General features: G+C 42.7%; 1 protein-coding gene across 2 annotated transcripts in view; it reads right to left on the reverse strand.

The window, feature by feature from the left end:
- LOC140479917 (mitogen-activated protein kinase 4-like) overlaps nucleotides 1-23,538 on the reverse strand; it is a 97,405-nt gene that overhangs the window by 47,538 nt on the left and 26,329 nt on the right. For both annotated transcript variants that reach the window (XM_072574294.1, XM_072574304.1), the window contains exon 2: nucleotides 6,346-7,248. In XM_072574294.1, coding sequence (XP_072430395.1) covers nucleotides 6,346-6,891 — 546 coding nt within the window. In that variant the 5' untranslated portion in view covers nucleotides 6,892-7,248. The remainder of the gene's footprint in view (nucleotides 1-6,345; nucleotides 7,249-23,538) is intronic.

Genomic DNA, 23,538 nt, shown 5'->3' on the forward strand with positions numbered 1-23,538 from the left:
AACATATTAGGCATTGCTGATAGCTCCCTCTATAACTCAAAAGTCACAGTGATACCTAATGTTGGTTGTGATAGTTAATTAGTTAAAAACTCTATTTGAAATCAGTTCTTGATATTTGTTTAATGTAGTTTATTATCTGAATAACTATTAACTGGTGAATAGGCAGAACTCATTTAAATATTTGCAACCCATGAAGCTTCTCAGACAACATGTTTCATTCCACTCAGTGAATAAATAATGTGGACATTTCTATGTAATGCACTTTCGCAGGTAATGTGGTGCACTGTGTTGATTCAATCTGTCCTAGTCTACTCCACATCCTTGTCTAGGTGCTGCACTGAATGATTTATGAAGTATACTGCAGGATACAGTGTGAGTTCTTATTATATTCAATGCCTTGATGAAAAATTACAATGCTATGGCACACCAAATACTCTTAAAAGTTCAGTCTCGCTTTATTGCAATACAGGGTACTCATTTTTTTGCCCCTTGAATAGAAGTTATTGTTACTGTCTTGCAAGATGCTTGCAGGAATACAAAGATTTAATTATTATTACTTTCCTAGCTATAATGTGAACATAAAGAAATGTGGAATGAGCAGAAACCAGTAAGTCAGGCAAGATAGTTCTGAAAGTTTAACATATTAGATGAATGTAATAGAACATGGCTAGCTGTGCTGGTGGAGGAGGGGGGTAACTTTTACAAATCACAGGTGAGTGATGATGTGACAGAGCAGATTTTATGCTCAGAGAATGTACAAAATTCATCTCAATGAATTCAGTGAAAGAGAAGCTGAATAAGTGTTGTAAAGGTTAGGCAAGCGGTTCTTCTAAGTTACTGCACAGGTATTGAAGTTAACAATGTTTCCAGTGATCTATCAGGTTAAAACTCCCAGACTGTGTCCTTTCTGTCTTGTAATAAACTCCCCCAAAATCAGAATAAAGTGAGCATCAAATTCACAGTAAATTATCTCTAAGGCAACTCTGTTTAGAATCAATCACCTTGAATGGTGATGGAAATACAAACACCATCCTGAGTTTTTAGGCACATTTCTGAGAAAAAGGAAGCAATTTTTAAAAACCGAAAATGCACAGCATATCACTCAGTATCTGAAATGTGGCTTTTTTTTCTTTTAGATTCTGATGAAAGAAGAATGAATTACTTGGAAAGCCCCTGTATCACGTTTCTCAGGAAGTTTCAAATCACAATATCCAGGCTTGGGCTGACAAGTAACATTCGTGCCACACAAATGCCAGGCAATGACCCCCCTTGATATTCAATGGCATTATCAACACTGAGTTCACTGGATTTTGTGGCCATTTGCAAGATGGCAGCATTTGCCACTGACATTAAATAAACCTCCATACAAGCCTATATTGTGGTCTTCTGGTAGCAAGAAGCTGGTTTCCTTTGAGGGTAGATTCTCTCTTTGCCCGGGATTGGACTGAGGCTCAGCCGAGCAGGTTAGAGTGGGTGAATAAAGCAGGCAATTGTGGTGTGACCTGCAGTGACTGTAGCACAAAAAGTATATGAAGGAAGACGAAGGCATTGGAAAATCACAAATTTAAAATGACATTAGAAAATTACACTTTTGGTCAACATAATTGGTTTGATTAAAAGTGTAAATATTTTTGAAGAAACAATGATTTGTTCTGATAAAGCATTTTAAAGTGATATTTTATGTCTGATAGTTAATTCTAAAAAGACATTATTTTCACTTTTTAACAAACTTAAACAGATCTTTAGCAGTGAACAAAGAAATCCATTTTATATTTAAAAATCTCCTGGACCTCCTCTATGTATTCTTGAATCAAGAGAAGGTCTCTTATGTCTGAAAATACAGAAACTTATCAGCCATGATTGAATGGCAGAGCAGACTTGATGGGCTGAATGGCCTAATTTCTGCTCTTATGTCTTATGGTCTTTGAGTATTCAGAAGGGTGGTTGAAAGTAGTTAGAAAATACTCTGCTTCAGTTTTAACATACAAAATAGGTATTGGTGATACAATGAAGTTTAAGGAAGAAGTGCAAATAGGTGGGTCAAAACTCTTCAATCACTGAAATAACAGTTGAAGAACTGTACAGGATACATTGGGGTGCGCAGATGCAAGTGCAAGATTGAGGCAAGATTACGGAGGGATTTCTAAACATAGATAAGGTCATTAGGCATAAATTATCCTCCCTGGAGATGGTGAGAAGGGGAAATGAATAGGTGAGTTGGTCCTATAGAGATGATCTCTCCATTCTTGCCACCTGATCGATCAAAGTGGGGGGCAGGGTAGTGAGGTGGGGAATAGATGGAGACAGGTAGAGGACACAAACTGTTTTGTCAATGGGAGGAATGAATCTGGTTCGTGGCGAGAAGGAAGGGTCAGTCAGAGGAATGGAAGGGAGGGAGGAGGGGCTGGGAAGGGAGTCGGGGGAAGGGAAGGGAGATCATTTGCATTTGGAAAACTCAATGTTGAGTCCTCCAGGCTGGACTACACCTCCTTCCACCCAATATCCTGCAAGAACTCCATCCCATTCTCCCAATTCCTCCGCCTCTGCCTCATCTGCTCACATGGGGAGACATTCCACCCCCAAGCATCCCAGATGTCCACCTATTTTTAACAACGTGCTTTTTCCCCCTCTGTCATCCAGACAGCCCTCCACCACACCACCTCCATTCCCTGTTCCACTGCTCTAACCCCACACCCCTCCAAACACAATAAAGACAGGGACCCCTTGTCCTCACCTACCACTCCACCAGGACTCAACACTGAGTTCTTCAATTTCAAAGAACTTTCCTTCCCATCACCTGACTCCCTTCCCAGCTCCTCCCCCTCTTTTCAATTCCTCTAACTGACCCTTCCTTCCAGCCACCAACTGGATTTGTTCCTCCCTTTGACCAACCAGGTCATACCCTCTACCCGTCTTCACCTATCCCCATTTCACCACCCTGCACACCCCCCACCCCGAGTCCTGAAGAAGGGTTACATCCAAAACATTGACTTCTCCACCTCCTGATGCTGCTGGCTTGCTGTGTTCTTCCAGCCTCGTGTTGGTCTACCTTGATTTGCAGTGTTTTTTTTGTCTGTAACCTCATCAATTAAGGTCACTTAAGGTCAATTAAGGTCACTTAAGGTCAATTAAGGTCACTTAACAGCCTCCACTCACCATCGGCTCAATTACCTGCCTTCCCAGCAGGCAGGAAAGGTAGATAGTTTGTCAAACCACATGCACCTGTGGATTGAAGGCGGTAGGGGTAATTAGGGGGCAATTAGAGGCACAGGTAAGGGGCAAGGAGTGGCCTCTGAAAGCCACCCTCTGCCCTTGCTTTCAATTCCCTCCGCACTCTTCCCCACCCCTGACACTTCTCTCCAAATTTCTGCTACCCTGTGACAAGAAGATTTTTTTTTAGGTTAGATTACTTACAGCACGGAAACAGACCCTTCGGCCCAACAAGGCCACACCAACCTGCCAAAGCGCACCCACCCAGACCCATTCCCCTACATTTACCCCTGCACCTAACACTACGACCAATTTAACATGACCAATTCACCTAATCTGCACATTTTTGGAATGTGGGATGAAACCGGAGCACCCGGAGGAAACCCACGCAGACACGTGGAGAAGCTGCTGGCCTCTGATTGGTTGATAGTATCGAGCCACCTGGGACAGGTCGAGAAACTCGCCCACTTTTGCTGGACAGCTCATAAAGAGCTGATTGATAAGTCTGGCTTTCTTGGTAATTGGGAGGGGAGTAGGGGTGGTGATGTATCAATCACCACCTAACACATTCAGCTCATGCTTTAAATTCAGAAAAGATCTGCAAGAAGGTTGCCAGAGTTGGATGGTTTGAGATATAGGGAAAGGCTGAATAGGCTGGCGCTATTTTCCCTGGAGCGTCGGAAGCTAAAAGGTGACCTTATAGAACATTATAAAATCATGAGGGGCTTGGATGGGGTGAATAGCCAAGATCTTTTCCACAAGGTGGGGCAGTCCAAATCTGGAGGGCATAGGTTTAGGGTGAGAGGGAAAAGATATAAACGGGACCTAAGCGGCAACCTTTTCACACAGTGGGTGGTGCATTGTATGGAATGAGCTGCCAGAGGAAGTAGTAGAGGTTAGTACAATTACAACATTTAAAAGGCATCTGAATGGCTATATGAACAGGAAGCATTTAGAGAGATATGGGCCAAATACTGGCAAATGGGACAAGATTAATTTAGGATGCCTGGTCAACATGGATGATTTGGACTGAAGTGTCTGTTTCCATGCTGTATAGCTGTACGATTCTAAAAGGAAAGGGTAAGTCACATCAACTTAATTGATCAGTTAAGGAAACAGGTGGAGGTTAGTAGGGGCAGTATTTATTGTGAGTTAGAGTGTGGCAGCCACTATTCCGGACACGTGGAAGTTTGTACTAGGAGAAGCTCAGTGGACAGTGAAGAGAATGTTTTACAAGGCTTGAGGTAATAGAAGCAGGAAGGTTTCTCTCAGAGCAAGTGATGAATTAGGGATGAAGATGGGTATTGTGGCAGAAGTGAAGGTAGGCTGCAAGGGCTGTTAACAGATAGGATATGGATTGTGAAGCTCAGCACAGGGTTAAAAACAACATTGACATTTGAATGCCCAGAGGGTCAGTTTGTGTGCAATAGCCAGAATAGAAATTTCAGTCATCTATTTATGCAGGAGCTGAATAAAATGGCTTCAGTTTCCCAATATTCAATTGAAAGATGACCTGATTAATTGAAATTGGATAGGTGTACTAATAATACAGATGTGGTTGTGTAACTGAGGCTGGCAGTGATGGTTAGGAACAGAGTCTTGGAATACACAGAGTTGACTGTGGGGTCGGCCAAGTAATTATTATTGTGTGTATGAGGACCCCCACAGGGATACATAGAAGCTGAGGCAGAGACAATGATGATGGATGTTGCAATTGATCATGGAAAACAGGTCAATGAGTGATAGTATACTATGACTGCAATCACAGAGGATTGAATTTATAACTTAGAATTTATAATTTACAAGGTCGGGTTGGCAGAGCAGAAACCAGACTTTTTGGGAAATGTTGGGATCACAAAGCAATACGGGAGTAATAGACTTGCATATCTTGGGGGAGGAAGGTTAGATTAAGCATTGATAGCTGGAAAGTGTACAGCAACTGTACCATCTCATTTAAGAACCTTGAAACACTCTGATTAGTGAGGAGTAGGGGGGTGGGGTTGGGAAGCAATAGGCAAGTTTCCTGTTCCCCCTACCCAATCCATTGGGATATGCCTGTGAAGGTTACTGAGCAATCCCAGGAATTACAACCAGTATATTTGCTGTAATTCTAAGCAGAGACCTTACTGCTAACTGCTGCCATGAGTCCCATGCTGTGGTTTTAAGGAGCAATTATAACAGTGTTGTCCGACAGGGAGGAAGTACATTTTTCTAAATCTGAAGTCAGTTAAAGGTCTACAGATTCCTTGTAAGGAGCAGTAAGATACTGCAACAATTATTTGACATTTCTTTTGAGATATTGGATAACCCGTGCTAATTATTAAACTGACCCCATGCCTGAGACTTGGGACATGGTCAACATCCTCTTTTGGTTATGGCCATGTACTTATTCCTCTGCACATCTAGTGGAGGAGCAGAAGACCTAGAAATTCAGGCCCAGTATATCACTAGAGTGTTTAGTTATGGCCAATGTCATACTGGAGACCAGATGCTGGAGACCAGAATTGAAAAATGTGGTGCTAGAAAAACACAGCAGGCCAGGCAACATCCGAGGAGCAGGAATCCTGAAGAAGGGCTTGTGCCCGAAAAGTCGATTCTCCTGCTCCTTGGATGCTGCCTGACCTGCTGTGTTTTTCCAGCAACACATTTTTCAGTAATGTCATACTGTGCCATTACAATAAAGGAATGCTGGCTCTTTAGCTCCCTGATGAAGGGCTCCTGCCCGAAACATCGATTTTCCTGCTCCTCGGATGTTGCCTGACCTGCTGTGCATTTCTTGACTTTAGCTTCCTCATTTGAATGAGTCTCTGACTGTAAACAAAGCCAGCTTGCAGATCTACATTTTTGCCTTAAGTTAAGGGAGGTTTTTTTGCATTTAAAGCTACACAAGGTGCTAGTCCCATTCATTTTGTTATAAGCAATCAATGTAAAAGCAGCATTCAACACATCTTCAGGCACTTACTGCTGCCCAGTCCTTCTGAGTATAAAATCAAGACATTTGGACACAAATGTTTATTTTTATACTATCTGCAGGTAGATTGTAGTTTCCTACCCCAGTGACTGAATTTAGCAGCTGACAGTGCTGGATAATTCAACACTAAGTTAAGCCAATGAGCTTTAATGTAGCTTACTTACTTTGTGTGAATAATGCGGGTCCACAATTCTCGCCAATCCAAAGTCACCAATTTTCAACACAAGATCTTCGGTGTTGATAAAGATATTGGCTGGCTTTAGATCTCTGTGTAGAATATTAGCTGAGTGAATGTATTTGAGTCCGCGAAGTAGCTGATACATAAAAAGCTTAGCGTGTTCCTCTGAGAGGGGGCCCTGCTCCAAAAGGCGAGCAAGGTCCGTATCCATGTGTTCTTGGACTATGTAGACCACACTCAACCTCCAGATATCACGAGGTATTTCACTTCCTTTGGGGCCAAGGACCTCAAAAACTTTTACGATGTTATCATGATCCAATCGACGGATGATTTTGATCTCTCGTAGAGCGTGTTTGATACTTCTGGAGTCACTAATAATGATCTTCTTTACTGCAACCTTACGGTAGCTTTGGCTGTCAATTGCTGCAAAAACCAACCCGTTGGCACCATATCCCAAAGGTTTCAACTCGATGTAGCGAGCACCTAGATCAAACCCATGGGCATGGGTGATGCAGTCAAACTTTTCTGCCATTGCCCTAGTCAATTAATCTCTCAGGGCACTGCTTACTATTTTTCTTCTACTCATCCAGAAGCCTTGAGTAGTACCTGATTTTTTTTTCAAAGCTTGATGATATGAAATGATAGAGCTCCCAGGGTTTTGCTGAAGAGGTCTATCCTTCAGTTGGCATGCCTTATAGACACATACCACAGATGTTCTGTGTCTGCTTGGATTTCCACGAAGGTCTGTAGCGACACAGGCAGAAATGCAGTCATCCTGTTCAACAGTAGTTCCACTGCTGCTCTTCACAGTTCATTGAGATTTTTATTGCCACTTGTTTCTGCCAATATTACGTAAACAGTTTGGCCTTGTTCCACACCAAGACTTCTCCTGAAAGAAAGAATGAGATTTACATATATAGGAAATCTCCAGAAGCCAGACAATAAAGATTACGTGCACAATTCTCTAATTACACCAAGAAATAAAAGAATCAATAAGATAAATTCCTTAAAGAAATTATAACTAGTCAAGGATATTGTGATGGGACTCATATAAACATTTATTGAAGGTTTCGCCAATGACTGTGGACAAATACACTGCCTGTTGTCATATTGAATTGTACAAATCAGGAAGACCCAAGATTGGGTCCAAAGTCAATGTTGAGATAGTTGATCACAAGAGGGACAATGCAGGCACTTTACAAAGAACTGTTAAAAAAGATTCGATCACAGGAAAGGAGAACCACTGGCCATGTCGGCAGTTATTGCCCATTCCTAGTTGTGTTTGAGGAGGTTATCACAAGCAGCCTTTTTGAACCACTATACACTTCTGTATTTTTGGACTAGTTGTCAAGGTTAACACAGCTTACTGCTATCCACTGATGAAGTTCAATGCAGTGAAGTGTGAAATGATGCATTTTGGTAGGACGAACTTGGACATACAATACAAAATAAGCTGCATAAATCTAAAGGGGTGTAGGAGCAGTGGAACTTGGATGTATATGTGTACAGATCATTGAAGGTGGCAGGACAGGTCGAGACAGCAGTTAATAAAGCATACAATATTCTGGGCTTTATTAATATAGAACATAGAACATAGAAAAATACAGCGCAGTACAGGCCCTTTGGCCCTCGATGTTGCGCCAATCCAAGCCCACCTAACCTACAATAGCCCACTATCCTCCATATGCCTATCCAATGCCCGTTTAAATGCCCATAAAAAGGGAGAGTCCACCACTGCTACTGGCAGGGCATTCCATGAACTCACGACTCGAAATAGGTGCTTAGGGTACAAGAATAATTTTTATAGACACTTGTTAGAGCTCAGCTGGTGTTCAGTTTGTGCACAAGACTAATGGAAGGATGTAAATGCATTGCAGAGAGTACAAGATTGATACCACGGATGAGAAATGTCTGAATGAAGACAAATTGAAGTGGTTGGAGTATTCTCTTTAGAAAGAAGGCTGAGAGGAGACCTGACAGAAATGTTCCTATTCATGAGGGTGCAGGATAGAATAGACAGAGAGAACAGATCTTACTCATAAATGTATTGAGAATGAGAGGTCACAGATTTAAGGGGATTTGTTAAATAAGTGAGGGTGATGTGAGACAAACTAAATTCATGCAATGAATGTTTCGGGTCTGGAATGTACTGTTTCAAAGTAGGTTTAAGTGAGATTAGATTAGATTACTTACAGTGTGGAAACAGGCCCTTCGGCCCAACAAGTCCACACCGCCCTGCCGAAGCGCAACCCACCCATACCCCTACATCTACCCCTTACCTAACACCACAGGCAATGTAGCATGGCCAATTCACCTGGCCTGCACATCTTTGGACTGTGGGAGGAAACCAGAGCACCCAGAGGAAACCCACGCAGACACAGGGAGAACGTGCAAACTCCACACAGAGAGTCGCCTGAGACGGGAATTGAACCCGGGTCTCTGGCGCTGTGAGGCAGCAGTGCTAACCACTGTGCCACCATTCACCTGAATGGTTATTCAAATGGAAACAATGTGCAAGGGTATGGGGACAAAGTAGGAGAATGACACAAAGTTATGATGCTTATTGGTAGAGCTGTTGCAGACATGATAGGCTAAATGGCCTCCTTCTGCGCTATAACACTTCTGTGATTCACTAACCACCAATTGCAAGTTTCCCTTCAAGCCATACTTTCTGAGTTCGCAATGTATCATTTTTTTGCTACAATAGGGTCAAAAGCCTGGGGATTAGCTCTCTAACAACATTATGGGTGCACCTACAATAAACAGACTACGGTTTAAGAGGGGGCTCTTTCAGCACATTCTCAAGGGAAAATAGAGGTGAGCATAAAGTGGCATTCGCATCCCATTAAAAAAAAAATGAAAGAAAGTCAGACATTGCCCACAGAACTAAATCCCAGCATGTATCAGCACTTTCAGGAAAGGAGAAGATTGGAATTCTAGTTTGTTCATGAGTTCAAAGGGTTAGGGCTTGTTTTTGTGCGATACTCTAAAATGAAAATGAAATACATTTCAGGAGAGTTATAAATTGGATTGCCAACATCTTTTTACTCACACTAGAATATAAAGTCAAGATCTACCCCAAAAGTATACTCAAATTCCTCAGCCTCCTGCTGAATCAGTAATTGCTCTGGAAGTAGGTTATGATATTGCCACCTTGCTTCCACTTTGTTTTTTGCAACGTGTTCTCTATAGGGTAGTATCAACACAAATGTTCTCTGTTATAATTTACTTTTTCCAGTTTCCTCTCCTATTGTTCACTTGTTCATTAAATGTAGGTGTCACTGGCTGGGCCGGCACTTCTTGCCCATCCCTAATTGCCCTTGAGCATTAAGTTACATTGCTGTGGGTCTGAAATCATGTTGGTCAGACTAGGTAAGGATGGTAGTTTCCTTCCCTGGAGGACGTTAATGAAGCAGGTGAGTTTTTACCGTTAGGCTAGCTTTTATTTCTGGTTTTTGTTGAATTCAAATTTCACCAGCTGCCATGTGGCATTCAAACCTACTCAAAACTATGAACCTAAGATCCTGGACTACTCGTTCAGTGACACCACCACTTATGCCCCCAGCTTTTGTGATATGAAGAAGCTTCTTTGTGTTGGATTGTTTCCTATTCACTAAGCAACATTTTTCATCTCACCCAAGTGATTATTCTTCCTCTATGATGTGACAATACTGTGCCTTTAAAAGATGTGTTCTGTCCTGTTTCTGTTGCAGAAGGGTTTTGTCACAGTGCTGCCAAGGTGTCTCCGACAGGCAGATTGGAAATAGCTCTGGGTTTCTCCCTGGGAGTTTTTTCAGAGTAAGATAACAGAATCAGGAGTGGGTGGATTAGGCTTACACAGACCCAGAGTACATTTGCTGAGTATGGTAATCAAACTACGTCAACCTGTTTGAATAGAGCTGTGGGAGCCGGGGAGGATTTGAACCAGACTTCCTAAAGCACTGCCATGGTGCCAAAGCTCTCACTTGCTGAGTGGATACTGTTCAGGAATGTGCAATGTTGTTTCTACCTCTCTACAAATACACAAGGGATTTGTTCTGAGACCCCAGTTGTGAAAGTTGGCTGCAAGGACCTGTCCCTGACTCTGTCCTGAACTTATTTAGCAAGGAATACTCTCACTGCGATGGCCCAAGACCTGACATTGAACTGTTAGGAATTGTCACAAGAAACTTCACATGTTTCACACTTCTTGGTTCAAAGGACATCTACTGCTCAGGAAGGATGCTCCTTTTGGGGCACTGAATTGAAATTTCCTCATTCATGGAGATGTAGGTGTCACTTGGAGTGGAACTTGCAGGTGCTGGCCATTCATAGAGATGTAGGTGTCACTGGCCAGGCCACTGTAAGTGGCTTGGAGGGGAACCTGCAGGTGCTGGCCATTCATAGAGATGTAGGTGTCACTGGCAAGGCCAGCATTTAGTCCCGTCCCTAGTTGCCCTTGAGAAAGTGGGGGTGAGCTGCCTTCTTGAACCACTGCAGTCCCCCTGCTGTGGGTTGACCCACAATTTCATTAGGGAGAGAATTCCAGGATTTTGACCCAGTGACACTGAAGGGATGGCGATATTATTTCCAAGTCAGAATGGTAAGTGGCTTGGAAGGGAACTTGCAGGTGGTGATGTTCCCATGTATTTGCTGTCCATGTCTTTCTGGATGGAAGTGATCATGGGTTTGGAAGAAGCTATCGAAGGAGCCTTGGTGAATGTCTGTGTGCATCTGCTACTACTGTGCAATGATGGATGGAGTAGATATTGCGTACAGTTCTGGTCACCGCATTACAGGAAGGATGTGGAAGCTTTGGAAAGGGTTCAGAGGATATTTACTAGGATGTTGCCTGGTATGGAGGGAAGGTCTTATGAGGGAAGGCTGAGGGACTTGAGGCTGTTTTCGTTAGAGAGAAGAAGGTTGAGAGGTGACTTAATTTTGACATATAAGATAATCAGAGGGTTAGATAAGGTGGACAGTAAGAGCCTTTTTCCTAGCTATAAATTGAGGGGTGCAAGATATAAAACAGATGTCAGAGGTAGTTTATTTACTCAGAGAGTAGGAGGGGAGTGGAAAGCATTGCCTGCAACAGTAATAGACTCGCCAAATTTAAGGGCATTTAAGCAGTCATTGAATAAACATATGGATGAAAATGGAATAGCGTAGGACAGGTAGGCTTCAGATTGGTTCCACAGGTCAGCACAACATTGAGGGCTGATGGGCCTGGACTGCACAGTAATGTTCTATGTTCTAAGTTCCAACCCTGGTTTTACTCGCAGTTGTTTTTTTTTGTTAGTTAGCTGTTGGAGTGGACAGCCCGAGTTCTCTCTGCGCTAGATTGAAGACTTAGAGAGCTTTCCTCTCAAAAATCAGAAAGGATACTTGTTTCTTTCTCCTGGACTGCAGAGACAGCAATTGTTTCACTGCATTGCATTTTTGCCAAAGGGTGAGTTTATGGAATGCTGTCTATGTTGGAACAGTTGATGAGTAGTGGTTAAGTATGTTAATAGAATAAAGTTATACCAATTCTTCGTTTTGTTGCATTTTAATTGCATTGTAAGAATGAAGTGTGTTTTAATTAAAGCTTCATGTTGGACCAATCGAATCATATCTGCAACACATTGCCTTTAAAATAAAACAGTAGTTAGGGTTTAAGTTCTCCATAATATATTCTGGGGTGGCTAGTCTGATCTCTAACAATGATCACTGACCTTCGACTAGGAGCCCTCAAGGAGCTGCAAAGCAATGAAGAAAGAAACAAGCTCAAGGCCAGAAGATCCATTGGGACCGAGGAAGATAACTTCTGCATATGGCTTGGCCAAGTCTATGATCTTAGAAAAAGCAACCTCTAGCTGCATTGACAGCTCCCTGATGCTGATCTGTATAAGACAAGCTGACTCTGTTGAGCTGAAAATGCTGATAAGGCCTCAAAGTCACCCAAATTATACTGCCATGACCAGTATAATTGTCAGCTCAACTCTGTGGAGTAGGCAGCGACCTCGAGATATCTACCCCTGTGAGGCAAAGCAGTGGAAGGCTCTCCTGACATAGTGTTTCTCTCTTTTCCCACAATCTAGCCTTCTAGCTGGTCAGCAAGGAATGACTAAGGAAATTCAGTTATTGGTGTCAGTTTGAATTTTAACGATAAGAAGCATCACAGTTGCATCTTGAATCTAGCTCATCCTAATGTGACATTGATAGTGAGCAAAGGTGATACTTGAACTGACTTTCTTCTGCAGATTTAATGAGGTTAACTGCTATGACGAGATCTTTTTTGGGTCAAGATCTGACATTCTGTTTTATTCTTTGTGGGATGTGGATATTGTTGGTGAGGCCAACATTTGTTGCCCATCCCTAATTGCCCTTGAGTTGAGTAGCTTGCTCAATCGGGCAGTGAAGAGTCAACACTAGTGAGCTGAGGCTGGAGTCACATATAGGACAAACCAGATAATTACAACACATGAAGGACATGAGTGAAGGACATGAGAGACAAGGATGAGTTTTTATAACAACCAATCAAGCCAGCTGTTTTGCCCTGGATGGTGTTAAGCTTCTTGACTGTTGTTGGAGGCAGGTGTGGAGTATTCCATCACACTCCTTCCTGACTTGTGCCTTGGGGAGTGACGAGGTGAAAACTTGCTGCAGTTTTCCTAGCCTCTGACCTGCTCTTGCAGCCACTGTGTTTATGTAGTGAGTCCAGTTGAGTTTCTGCTGAAAATGTGTTGCTGGAAAAGCGCAGCAGGTCAGGCGGCATCCAAGGAACAGGAGAATCGACGTTTCGGGCATAAGCCCTTCTTCAGGAATCCTGAAGAAGGGCTTATGCCCGAAACATTGATTCTCCTGTTCCTTGGATGCTGCCTGACCTGCTGCGCTTTTCCAGCAACACATTCTCAGCTCTGATCTCCAGGCATCTGCAGTCCTCACTTTCTCCAGTTGAGTTTCTGGTCAATGATAACCCCCAGGACGTTGATTGTGGGGGATTCAGTGATTGCAACACCACTGAGTGTCAAGGAGCGGTGGTTAGATTGTCTCTTATTGGTGATGGTCAGAGCCTGACACTTGTGTGGCGCGAATGTTAATTTCCACTTGTCAGCCCAAACCTGGATATTGTTCAGATCTTGTTGCATTTGAATGGGAACTGCTTCAGTATCTGGGGAGCAATGAATGGTGCTGAACTTTGTACAATCATCAGCAAACATCCCTACTTCTGACCTTACGATGGAGGGAAGGTCATTAATGCAGCAACTGAAGATGATTGGGCCTAAGCCATTCCCCTGAGGAACTCTTGCAGTGATGTCCTGCAGCTGAGATGTCTGACCTCCAACAATCATGACCACCTTCCTCAGTGCCTGTTATGACTCCAGCCAGTGAGAGCTTGCCCTGATACCCATTGATTCCAGTTTTGCCCTGGCTCCTTGATGCCAAACTCGATCGAATGCAGTATTGATGTAAAAGGCTGTCACTCTTGCCTCACCACTTCAGCTCTGTTGTCCATGTTTGAATCAAGGCTCCAATGAGGTCAGGAGCTGATAGGCCCTGGTGAACCCAAACTGGGCAACATTGAGGAGGTGCTGCTTGATAACACTTTCGATGACACCTTCCATCACTTTACTCATGATCGAGAGTAGACTGATGGGACAGTAATTGGCTGGGTTAGACCAGGGAAACCCAGTGGATGTGGTCTATCTAGACTTCCAAAAGGCCTTTGATAAGGTGCCACACGGGAGGCTGCTGAGCAAGGTGAGGGCCCATGGTGTTCGAGGTGAGCTATAAGGTGGTATGGATTGAGGATTGGCTGTCTGACTGAAGGCAGAGAGTTGGGATAAAAGGTTCTTTTTTCGGAATGGCAGCCGGTGACAAGCGGTGTCCTGCAGGGTTCAGTGTTGGGGCCGCAGCTGTTCACGTTATATATTAATGATCTGGATGAAGGCACTGGGGGCATTCTAGTGAAGTTTGCCAATGATACGAAGTTAGGTGGACAGGCAGGTAGTACTGAGGAAGTGGGAAGTTGCAGAAGAATCTTGACAGTTTGGGAGAGTCATCCAGGAAATGGCTGATGGAATTCAACGTGAGCAAATGCGAGTCTTGCACTCTGGAAAAAAGAATACAAGCATGGACTACTTTCTAAACGGTGAGAAAATTCGTAAAGCCAAAGTACAAAGGGATCTAGGAGTGCTAGTTGAGGATTCTTTAAAGGTAAACATGCAGGTTGAGTCCATGATTAAGAAAGCGAATGCAATGTTGTCATTTATCTCAAGTGGGCTGGAATATAAAAGCACCGTTGTGCTACTGAGACTTTATAAAGCTCTGGTTAGGCCCCATTTGGAGTACTGTGTCCAGTTTTGGTCCCCACACCTCAGGAAGGACATACTGGCACTGGAGCGTGTCCAACGGAGATTCACACAAATGATCCCTGGAATGGTAGGTCTAAGATACAAGGAATGGCTGAGGATCCTGGGATTGTATTCATTAGAGTTTAGAAGATTAAGGGGAGATCTAATAGAAACTTACAAGATAATACATGGCTTGGAAAGGGTGGACGCTAGGAAATTGTTTCAGTTAGGCGAGGAGACTAAGACCCGTGGACACAGCTTAGAAGTAGAGGGGGTAAATTCAAAACAGAAATGTGGAGACATTTCTTCAGCCAGAGAGTGGTGGGCCTGTGGAATTCATTGCCGCAGAGCGCAGTGGAGGCTGGGACGCTAAATGTCTTCAAGGCAGGGATTGATAAATTCTTGATGTCACAAGGAATTAAGGGCTTCGGGGAGAATGCGGGTAAGTGGAGTTGAAATGCCCATCAGCCATGATTGAATGGCGGAGTGGACTCGATGGGCCGAATGGCCTTACTTCCACTCCTATGTCTTATGGTCTTATGGGTTGTATGTCCTGTTTTTCTTGTTCAGGACATACTTGGGCAATTTTCCAGATTGTCGGGCGGATGCCAGCATTCTAACTGTACTGGAATAGCTTGGCTAGGGGAGTGACAAATTCTGGAGCATAGGTCTTGAGTATTATTGCCAGATTGTTGCCAGGAGCTGTAAGCCTTTGCACTATGCAACGTCTCCAATCTTTTCTTGACATCATGTGGAGTGAATTGAATTGACTGAAGACTGGGAACTGTGATGCTGGGGACCACTGAAGGAGACCAAGATGGATCATCCACTCAGCTCTTCTGGCTGAAGATTGCTGCAAATGCTTCAGCCTCATCTTTTGCATTGATGTGTTGGGCTCTTCCATCATTGAGGAGAGGGATATTTGGGGATATTTGCTAAAGTCAAAGAATGAAATAATAGAAATTTCAAACCCAAGAAATTACCACATAGTAACAAGCTATCATAACTGACGGTTTTTACATCGAAATCTCATTAGTAGGTAATTCAATTTTAAAATAAGATGCAACCAATTGAAGAGCTGGCATTGCCTAAACTCAGCAGAGTTGGACTGATGACATGGTGGTATTATTGCTAGCCTGTTAATCCAGAGACCCAGGTAATGTTCTGGGGTCCTGAGTGTGGTGGAATGTGAATTCAATGAAAATCTGTTGTTAAGAGTTTAATTCCAGCCATTCATGCCCACATTGTATGAATGAATTTTTAAAAAGCTGTTAAAATCAGTAAGGACAGTTATTACTTCTTGAATACCAAGGAAATATTCTGTGCATTCATCCTGCCTTTATAATTGACTCCTATAGTAACTGACAGCAATATTTGTCAGATACAGTACAGAAGTGACCCTTAACAATGTCACAAATGACATTCTGCGTGACAGTAACCGCAGTACAACACTTCACTTTCCTCTCAATTAGTCTGCAGCCACTCACTCAGTTGTCCTCATCATCTTCCCTCAATACTTGGTCTCCATCGGTTGAATGGGTGAGACTGCTCTTGCCTGATTCCATTTTTAACTATCTAGTCATAGCCAGAGAATCTCTTGTTTCTCTTTCTACTCTTGCAATGTTAATTCTGGAGCCTTCCCCTTTTATACCCAGGGCTATATCCTTAGTTCCTTCCTATTTCACATCAACGACATCGCTTGAAAACACAATGTCAGGTTCCACATGTACCCTCAAGATATCTAATGTTTCAATCCCATCAGCTCTCACAATCCCGCCACCACAGCTTATTTTTCATACTTGCTTGTCTGACTTCCAGAACTGGATGATCTAAAGTTAATTCAACTTCAGTTCATAAACATAATTCACAGTAATTCCAACTGATACTCAGAATGTGCAATAGTTCTATTTGTGTCAAGAGGAAGGTAAGACATATTAGTGCTTGGGTTGGAGGTTCCTTATTAGGAAGAATAAGGAGTGAATTGATTGAAATATGTAAGATCCTGAGTGGTGCTGACAGGGTGGACGTGGACAGACTGTTTTATCATGTAGGAGAATCTAAAATGAAGGGTCACTCTATTTAGAAAAAAGGAGTCAGCCATTTAATACAGAAATTAAGAGACTTTTTTTCTCACATTGGATGAGAGTCTTTGGAACTCTCTTCCTTCAAAATTAACTGATTGATCTAACTAGAACAGGATCCAGTATAGAACAAGAAGTAGTTTGTTGCAGATTAGCACCCAGTTACAGGTTACACTAGTATGATAGACATTGGCACTGAAACGTTAAGGCCAACCTTCATGTACTCTGACATTACTGAGATATTGAGGATAACCCTTATGTACCCTAATATTACTGAGATATTGAGGAGAAACCTGGTGTTGCTGAGACATTGGAGAGAACTCTGGTGTATGGTCTCAATCCGCCAAGGCCTGAAGCTCTACTGCCCACAAGGCCATATAACATCATCACCATAGGTGGTGCTTTTGGCCCTCCACAGTATTAAACCTTTTGGAACAGTATACAACATCCAAAGAGTTTTCCCCCCCTTTCCCAACCCTGGCTATATTTTTGTAGGTATTTTCTGTACTCTTTCAATTTTCACAACATCTTTCTGATAGGAGTGAGACCAGAAACTCTACTTTCAAAGAACTATGAACCTGCACTTCAAGGTCTCTTTGTTCAGCAACACTCCCCAGGATCTTACCATTAAATGTATAATTCCTGCTGTGATTTGCCTTTCCAAAATCCAGCACCTCACATTTATCTAAATTAAACTCCATCTGCTACAAGTGGGAACAGCTTCTCCCTAGAATCTCCGTCCAGCCCACTCATGGTTTTGAAAACCTCTATCAAATCTCCTTTCAGCCTTCTTCTCTTCAAGAAGAACAGTTCCAACTTCTTCAGTCTATCCTTATAACTGAAGTTTCTCATTCCTCGAACCATTCTTGTAAATCGCTTCTGTACTCTTCCTCTCATGCATACACAACTTTTGTATAATTTGGTGGCCACAACTGTATGCAATACTCCAGCTGAGGTCTAACAAGAAATTCCTTGCTCTTGGATTCTATGCCTCCCTTAGTAAAGCCAAGCACATTCTGCTCTCTTCCTGCTACCTTCAATGATGAGTGCACATATACACTCAGGTCTCTCTGCTCCTGCATCACCTTTAGAATTGTACCTTGATTTCTTACTATCTCTTCACTGCCTCATCTGGCTTTTTTTGTGCCAGAATCTAAGATTCTCATGGTGAACATCATCTACCACCTATTCACCCACTCCACAAACTTACAAATGGCCTTTTGCAGATCTACATTGTCTGCCTATGCTTCCAAATTTTGTATTATTTGCAGACTTTCAAATTGTCCCCTACACTCCAAGATCTCAATCAGTTATGCATATTACTTCGAAGAGAAAGTCACATTTGACTCAAAATGTTAATTCTGTTTCTCTCTCCAACGATACTGCCAGACCTGCTTGTGTCTTCAGTATTTTCTGATTTTATTACATGGAATTAAAAATGAATAGCGTTGTTGAGTAAATACTTTGTTTTGAGAAGTTTCTTAAATTCTAACACTGCATTTAAGATATCTGGTCAAATTTGAACATTAAAATTGTGAATTTCTTTTGCGAGCCGCAACAGGTAAACATTTTGTCGATTGTACTTTGCTCCGGCACGTTGCTCTGTAACCATTGTTTAAACATGAATCCGAACCACCCAGTCAGTATGACTTTCCTCCTGGCTATGCCATCAGGAGAGCTAGCAAATGGAAATGCTTGCCTGAAAAGAAATTAAAATTGGAGGGAGACCATCTACAGAACTGGGGTGTCAAGGTGGCTCAGCAGCACTGCTGTCTCACAGCATCAGGGACCCGGGTTTGATTCCAGCCTCAGCCGACTGTGTATGTGGAGTTTGCACATTCTCCCTGTGTCTGTGTGGGTTTGCTCTGGTTTTCTCCTACAATCCAAAGACCTACAGGTTAGGTCAACTGGCCATGCTAAATTGACCATATTGTTCATGGATGTGTAAGCTAGGTGCATTAGTCAGGGGTAAATAAAATGTAGGGGAATGTGTCTGGGTGGGTTACTCTCCGGAGGATCAGTGTGGACATTTTGGACCAAAGAGTCTGTTTCCACACTGTAGGGATTCTATAAAAATGAGCATTTCATTGGAACATGAGGAGCAGATTTCTGTCATTTAGTTGGACACTGTGCTGGGGAAGGAGAATTAAAGAGGAAGTTCAAACAAAGAAACTGATCTATAATAAAGTCAATCAGCATCAGAGTTCTCAGAATAGTGAGTCAATTGAACTGATCCATTGCTGTTTTTTTTACCTCCAGTGCCACAAGCCAGTAGCCCGTAAGAGCGCAGATTTTCCTAATCAACCTGTTCAGAGATGTTACAACACACCTCAGGTGCAGGTGGGAGTTGAATTTGTTCAACTCATAGACTTTAGGGCTCTTGTGTTACAGTGGTAGTGTCCCTACCCCTTAACTGAGAGACCGGGTCCATAGGCCCACCTGCTCCAGAGATGTGAAATAACATTTCTGAATAGGTTGATTAGAAAAATAGGTTAGATTAAAAAAAAGTTCACCTATTACTGATAATCATTGAAAGAATCCATTGATTTTCCAAGAGTTACTTTGTGTATGCTCAGTGCAATGGCTAATCATTAAGAGGCAAGCATTTCAGAGACCCATATTAACTTCGAATTGAAAGCCATTAATTTGTTCAAGGGCTAATGTCATACACGAGGTCAGTTTCACATTGCAATTAGATTAGATTAGATTAGATTACTTACAGTGTGGAAACAGGCCCTTCGGCCCAACAAGTCCACACCGCCCCGCCGAAGTGCAACCCACCCATACCCCTACATCTACCCCTTACCTAACACTACGGGCAATTTAGCATGGCCAATTCACCTGACCTGCACATCTTGGGACTGTGGGAGGAAACCGGAGCACCCGGAGGAAACCCACGCAGACACGGGGAGAACGTGCAAACTCCACACAGTCAGTCGCCTGAGGCGGGAATTGAACCCGGGTCTCTGGCGCTGTGAGGCAGCAGTGCTAACCACTGTGCCACCGTGCCACCCACCCCGTGCAATATCAAGTAACTCTAAATTCAATCCCACTAGGGTCCTGAAACTCCAGCATGAGATAGCCAACAAATCTTCAGAACAATTACATTTTGCACATAAGCTTCTGATGCTTCCAATCGACAGATATACACCCTATGCTTGGAAGAAAGTGAGGACTGCGGAGGCTGAAGATCAGAATCGAGAGTGTGGTGCTGGAAAAGCACAGCAGGTCAGGCAGCATCCAAGGAGCAGGAGAATTGACTTTTCAAGCATAAGCTCTTCATCATACACCCTACCCTTCCCCAAAACTGATTCATGAAATAGGCCAGATTGTGCATAAGATTAGTGTTAGTTGAACTCAACTCCTTAACTTAGCACTAGTCCCCAACATCATCCCAGATCAAAACCTGAGATCTAGTTTGACTCACTCCAGCTCTGCTTCTTAACTGAGATGGCAAAAAAGGAGATCTTATTAGTTACATCTGTTGCTTGGCACTATTTTAATGACCATCTTATTATTTAAATTATCAATTTAATGCCGTGGAATTGTTCACCTTCAATCACTTTTACTGTTGTGACAAGCTGTAGCTTTCTGAAATATTCTCACTGACCCCCTAAGAAAGAGAAAAATTGAAAAACAGCCCTGGGGAAAAGGTTGGACGAGCCTGATTTACAGTGCATTACAATACCACTGAACTGGATAGTTGTACACTGTATATGTAAACCCGTGTGGAATTCATGTCACTTGCTGAGGTAATGCCTCCCTTTCCCACCCTCCCACCTAACTCTCCTATACACCTACGTTTGGGAGGAGGTAGTGAACAGATCCTTTTAACTTAAGACAATTTGTACAAAGATGCTCAACAATGAATTATAAATCACCCTTTGCTAGCTTTAATCTGCGTCAATGGAGTTGAACCAACATAATGATATCAATTTTGGTTCAATAATAATACCTTTGAGGTATACATAGAGCATTCAGCCACAGATGCACACTGAACTGGGGATCATTACACACCTCTGTGCATTTTTTTTTAGATTTAGATTTAGATTTACATTACAGTGTGGAAACAGGCCCTTCAGCCCAACAAGTCCACACCGACCCGCCGAAGCGCAACCCACCCATACCCCTACATTTACCATGGCCAATTCACCTGACCTGTGGGACTGTGGGAGGAAACCGGAGCACCCGGAGGAAACCCACACAGACACAGGGAGAACATGCAAACTTCACACAGTCAGTCACCTGAGGTGGGAATTGAACCTGGGTCTCCGGCGCTGTGAGGTAGCAGTGCTAACCACTGTGCCACCGTGCCGCCCACTTAACTGCATTATGACACTTTGCTGAATGCAGATATGTAAATTGTGCTCAATTACAACATTTATGAAGGAGCTTTCGTACTCTGTTGGAACAGATACAAGCAAAGACACTCATGACATGCATAAATATAATGATGCTTTTACAACAGTAAAGAATGCTATATAAGGTTGCACATTCTAGAAGCCAACATAACTATTTGTGTGTCAGCAGGACATGTGCCACAAAGCTGATGCTGGCAGCTTACAATGCAGAGAAATGCCAACAATGTGGATTCAATTCCTGCACTGACTGAGGAAACCATGAAGGACTCTCCTTCTCAACTTCACCCCATGCTCAAGGTGTGGTAACTCTCAGGTATAACTGCTGCCAGCTGACTCTTTCTAATAAGGGAGCAGCTCTATTGCCTGGTACGACTTTATATACAATTGATACAGGACAGAATACACATAAGTGTAAACCAACTTAAACCAGAGATTTTACAGGAGGTCTACTGATCTCCTGAATTATCTTAATGATAGGTTTACATAAACACAAAGCTAATAGATTGTCCCTCGTTCCTTTTGGCAGATTTTTGATAAGAGTGCTTGCCAAATTTTGGGACGACTCATCTAACTGTAGGATGGTAATACTAATTGAGTTATTTCCACCAAGGAAGAAATTAATGCTGGGTCCTGAACCCCTGTGGAAAGTCATTTAAATAACTGCAAAGAGTTCTGAATGGCAACATTCCAGAGATGTGCAGGAGTTTCACACATTCCAAAGTACCAATCAAGTTGATAGTGAAGGTCTCAGACTGCATTACAGCAATAAATTTATCAGTCAATTGTTTCAGTACAGATACTTTTTGCTCGTGTGCTTTCAAGAAGGAGTTAGATATATTTCTTAAGATTAAAGAAAGCAAAGGGTATGGGGAGAAAGTGGGAACAGGATACTGAGTTGGATGATCATAGGCATAGTCATATTCAATGGCAGAGCAGGCGTGAAGGGGGAATGGATTACTCCTGTTCCTATTTATTACATTTCTTTGCAACGGGAATCGGGGAAATACTCTATCCTGGTTGGAGTCAATCATAGCACAAAGGAAGATGATCATAATCACCGAACATCAGCATACGCAGGAATTTCTCAGGGTAATGCCCTCGATTGAACCATTCACAGTTCCTCATCTACTGCATTCCTTTCATTGTAATTGAGAAGTAGGAATGTTCACTGCTAATTGCAAAGTGTTCCTTTGTAACTTCTTAGATACTCAGTCTGTGCTGCACGCAGTAAGAACTGAAAACCCTGGGCAGACAAGTGGCAAGTAACGGTTGTGTCACACAAGTGATACACAGAGACCATTTCCAACAAGAAACAATCTGTTTTCCCTTGACATCCATTGGCATTTCCATCTCTGAATCCAGCAACTTCAAGATCCTAAGGCTTATTACTGGACCAACTGAAAAAATACTCTGGCTACAAGAGAAGGTCAGAAGGGGGGAATTCCACAGCTGGGAAGTCAATAATTTCCTGACTCCCCAAAACCCATAATAAGGCACAAGCCAAGAGTCTGATGGAATACTTTCCACTTGCCTGGATGAGTGCAACAACCAAGATGTTTGACACAATCAAAGGCAGGCAGGCCTACTCCATTGGTACCTCATCCATCATCCCAAACAATCCCTGCCTGCACAATGGCAGCAGCATGTATCAGTCACAACATGTACTGCAGTTACTCACTAATGCTCCTTTGAAAGCACCTTCCAAAGGCATGAACTCTCCACCGAGAAGAGTGAAGGCAGCACAGACACTCAAAAACCATCAATGGCACATTTTCTTCCAAGTCACAGAGTGCCCTGACTTGGAATTATATTACCATTCCTTTACTGTCACAGGATAAAAATCCCCTGACTGCATTACAGACATGTTGATGTGTAATACATCAATTCAAGAAACTGGCTCATCACCACCTGCTCAGGGCAATTTACGGTCGGTCTTACATTGCTTATAAATTAGGCTCAAATTCAAAGCATTAAGAAAAAAAGTAAAGGGAATTGGGTATATTCTTGAAAATTAGCATTTGCAAGGAAATAGAGATAAAGCACAGCAATGAGGCTAACTTGACAGCTCTTTCAAAATGGACTATGTAAGCTGAAGGCTCTCTTCCATGCCTTATAATTCCGTGATCAGTGGCTTTAAACATTGCTATTATCAACTGCTTTAAAATATTCAGATAAAAACTGATCCCAACATTTTTCACCTCCTTTGACTGGACTGGCAGATTTTCTCAACAAACAGCGAGTTGCGACTCTGGGGATGAACTCTTTCTCTCTGGGACTAATTTGAACAGTTTTCTTGAGAATGCTTTTTTTAGGGTGACTGAGTCTTTCCATTAGGCTTCCAGACGTCTGCGATTTAAAATCTACCTTCTTCCACACCCCACCCAGTTTTAAGATCATTTCTGTGGTTCCTGCTGTTTTCTGG

This window comes from Chiloscyllium punctatum, chromosome 1, assembly GCF_047496795.1.
Source record: "Chiloscyllium punctatum isolate Juve2018m chromosome 1, sChiPun1.3, whole genome shotgun sequence".
NCBI lineage: Eukaryota > Metazoa > Chordata > Chondrichthyes > Orectolobiformes > Hemiscylliidae > Chiloscyllium > Chiloscyllium punctatum.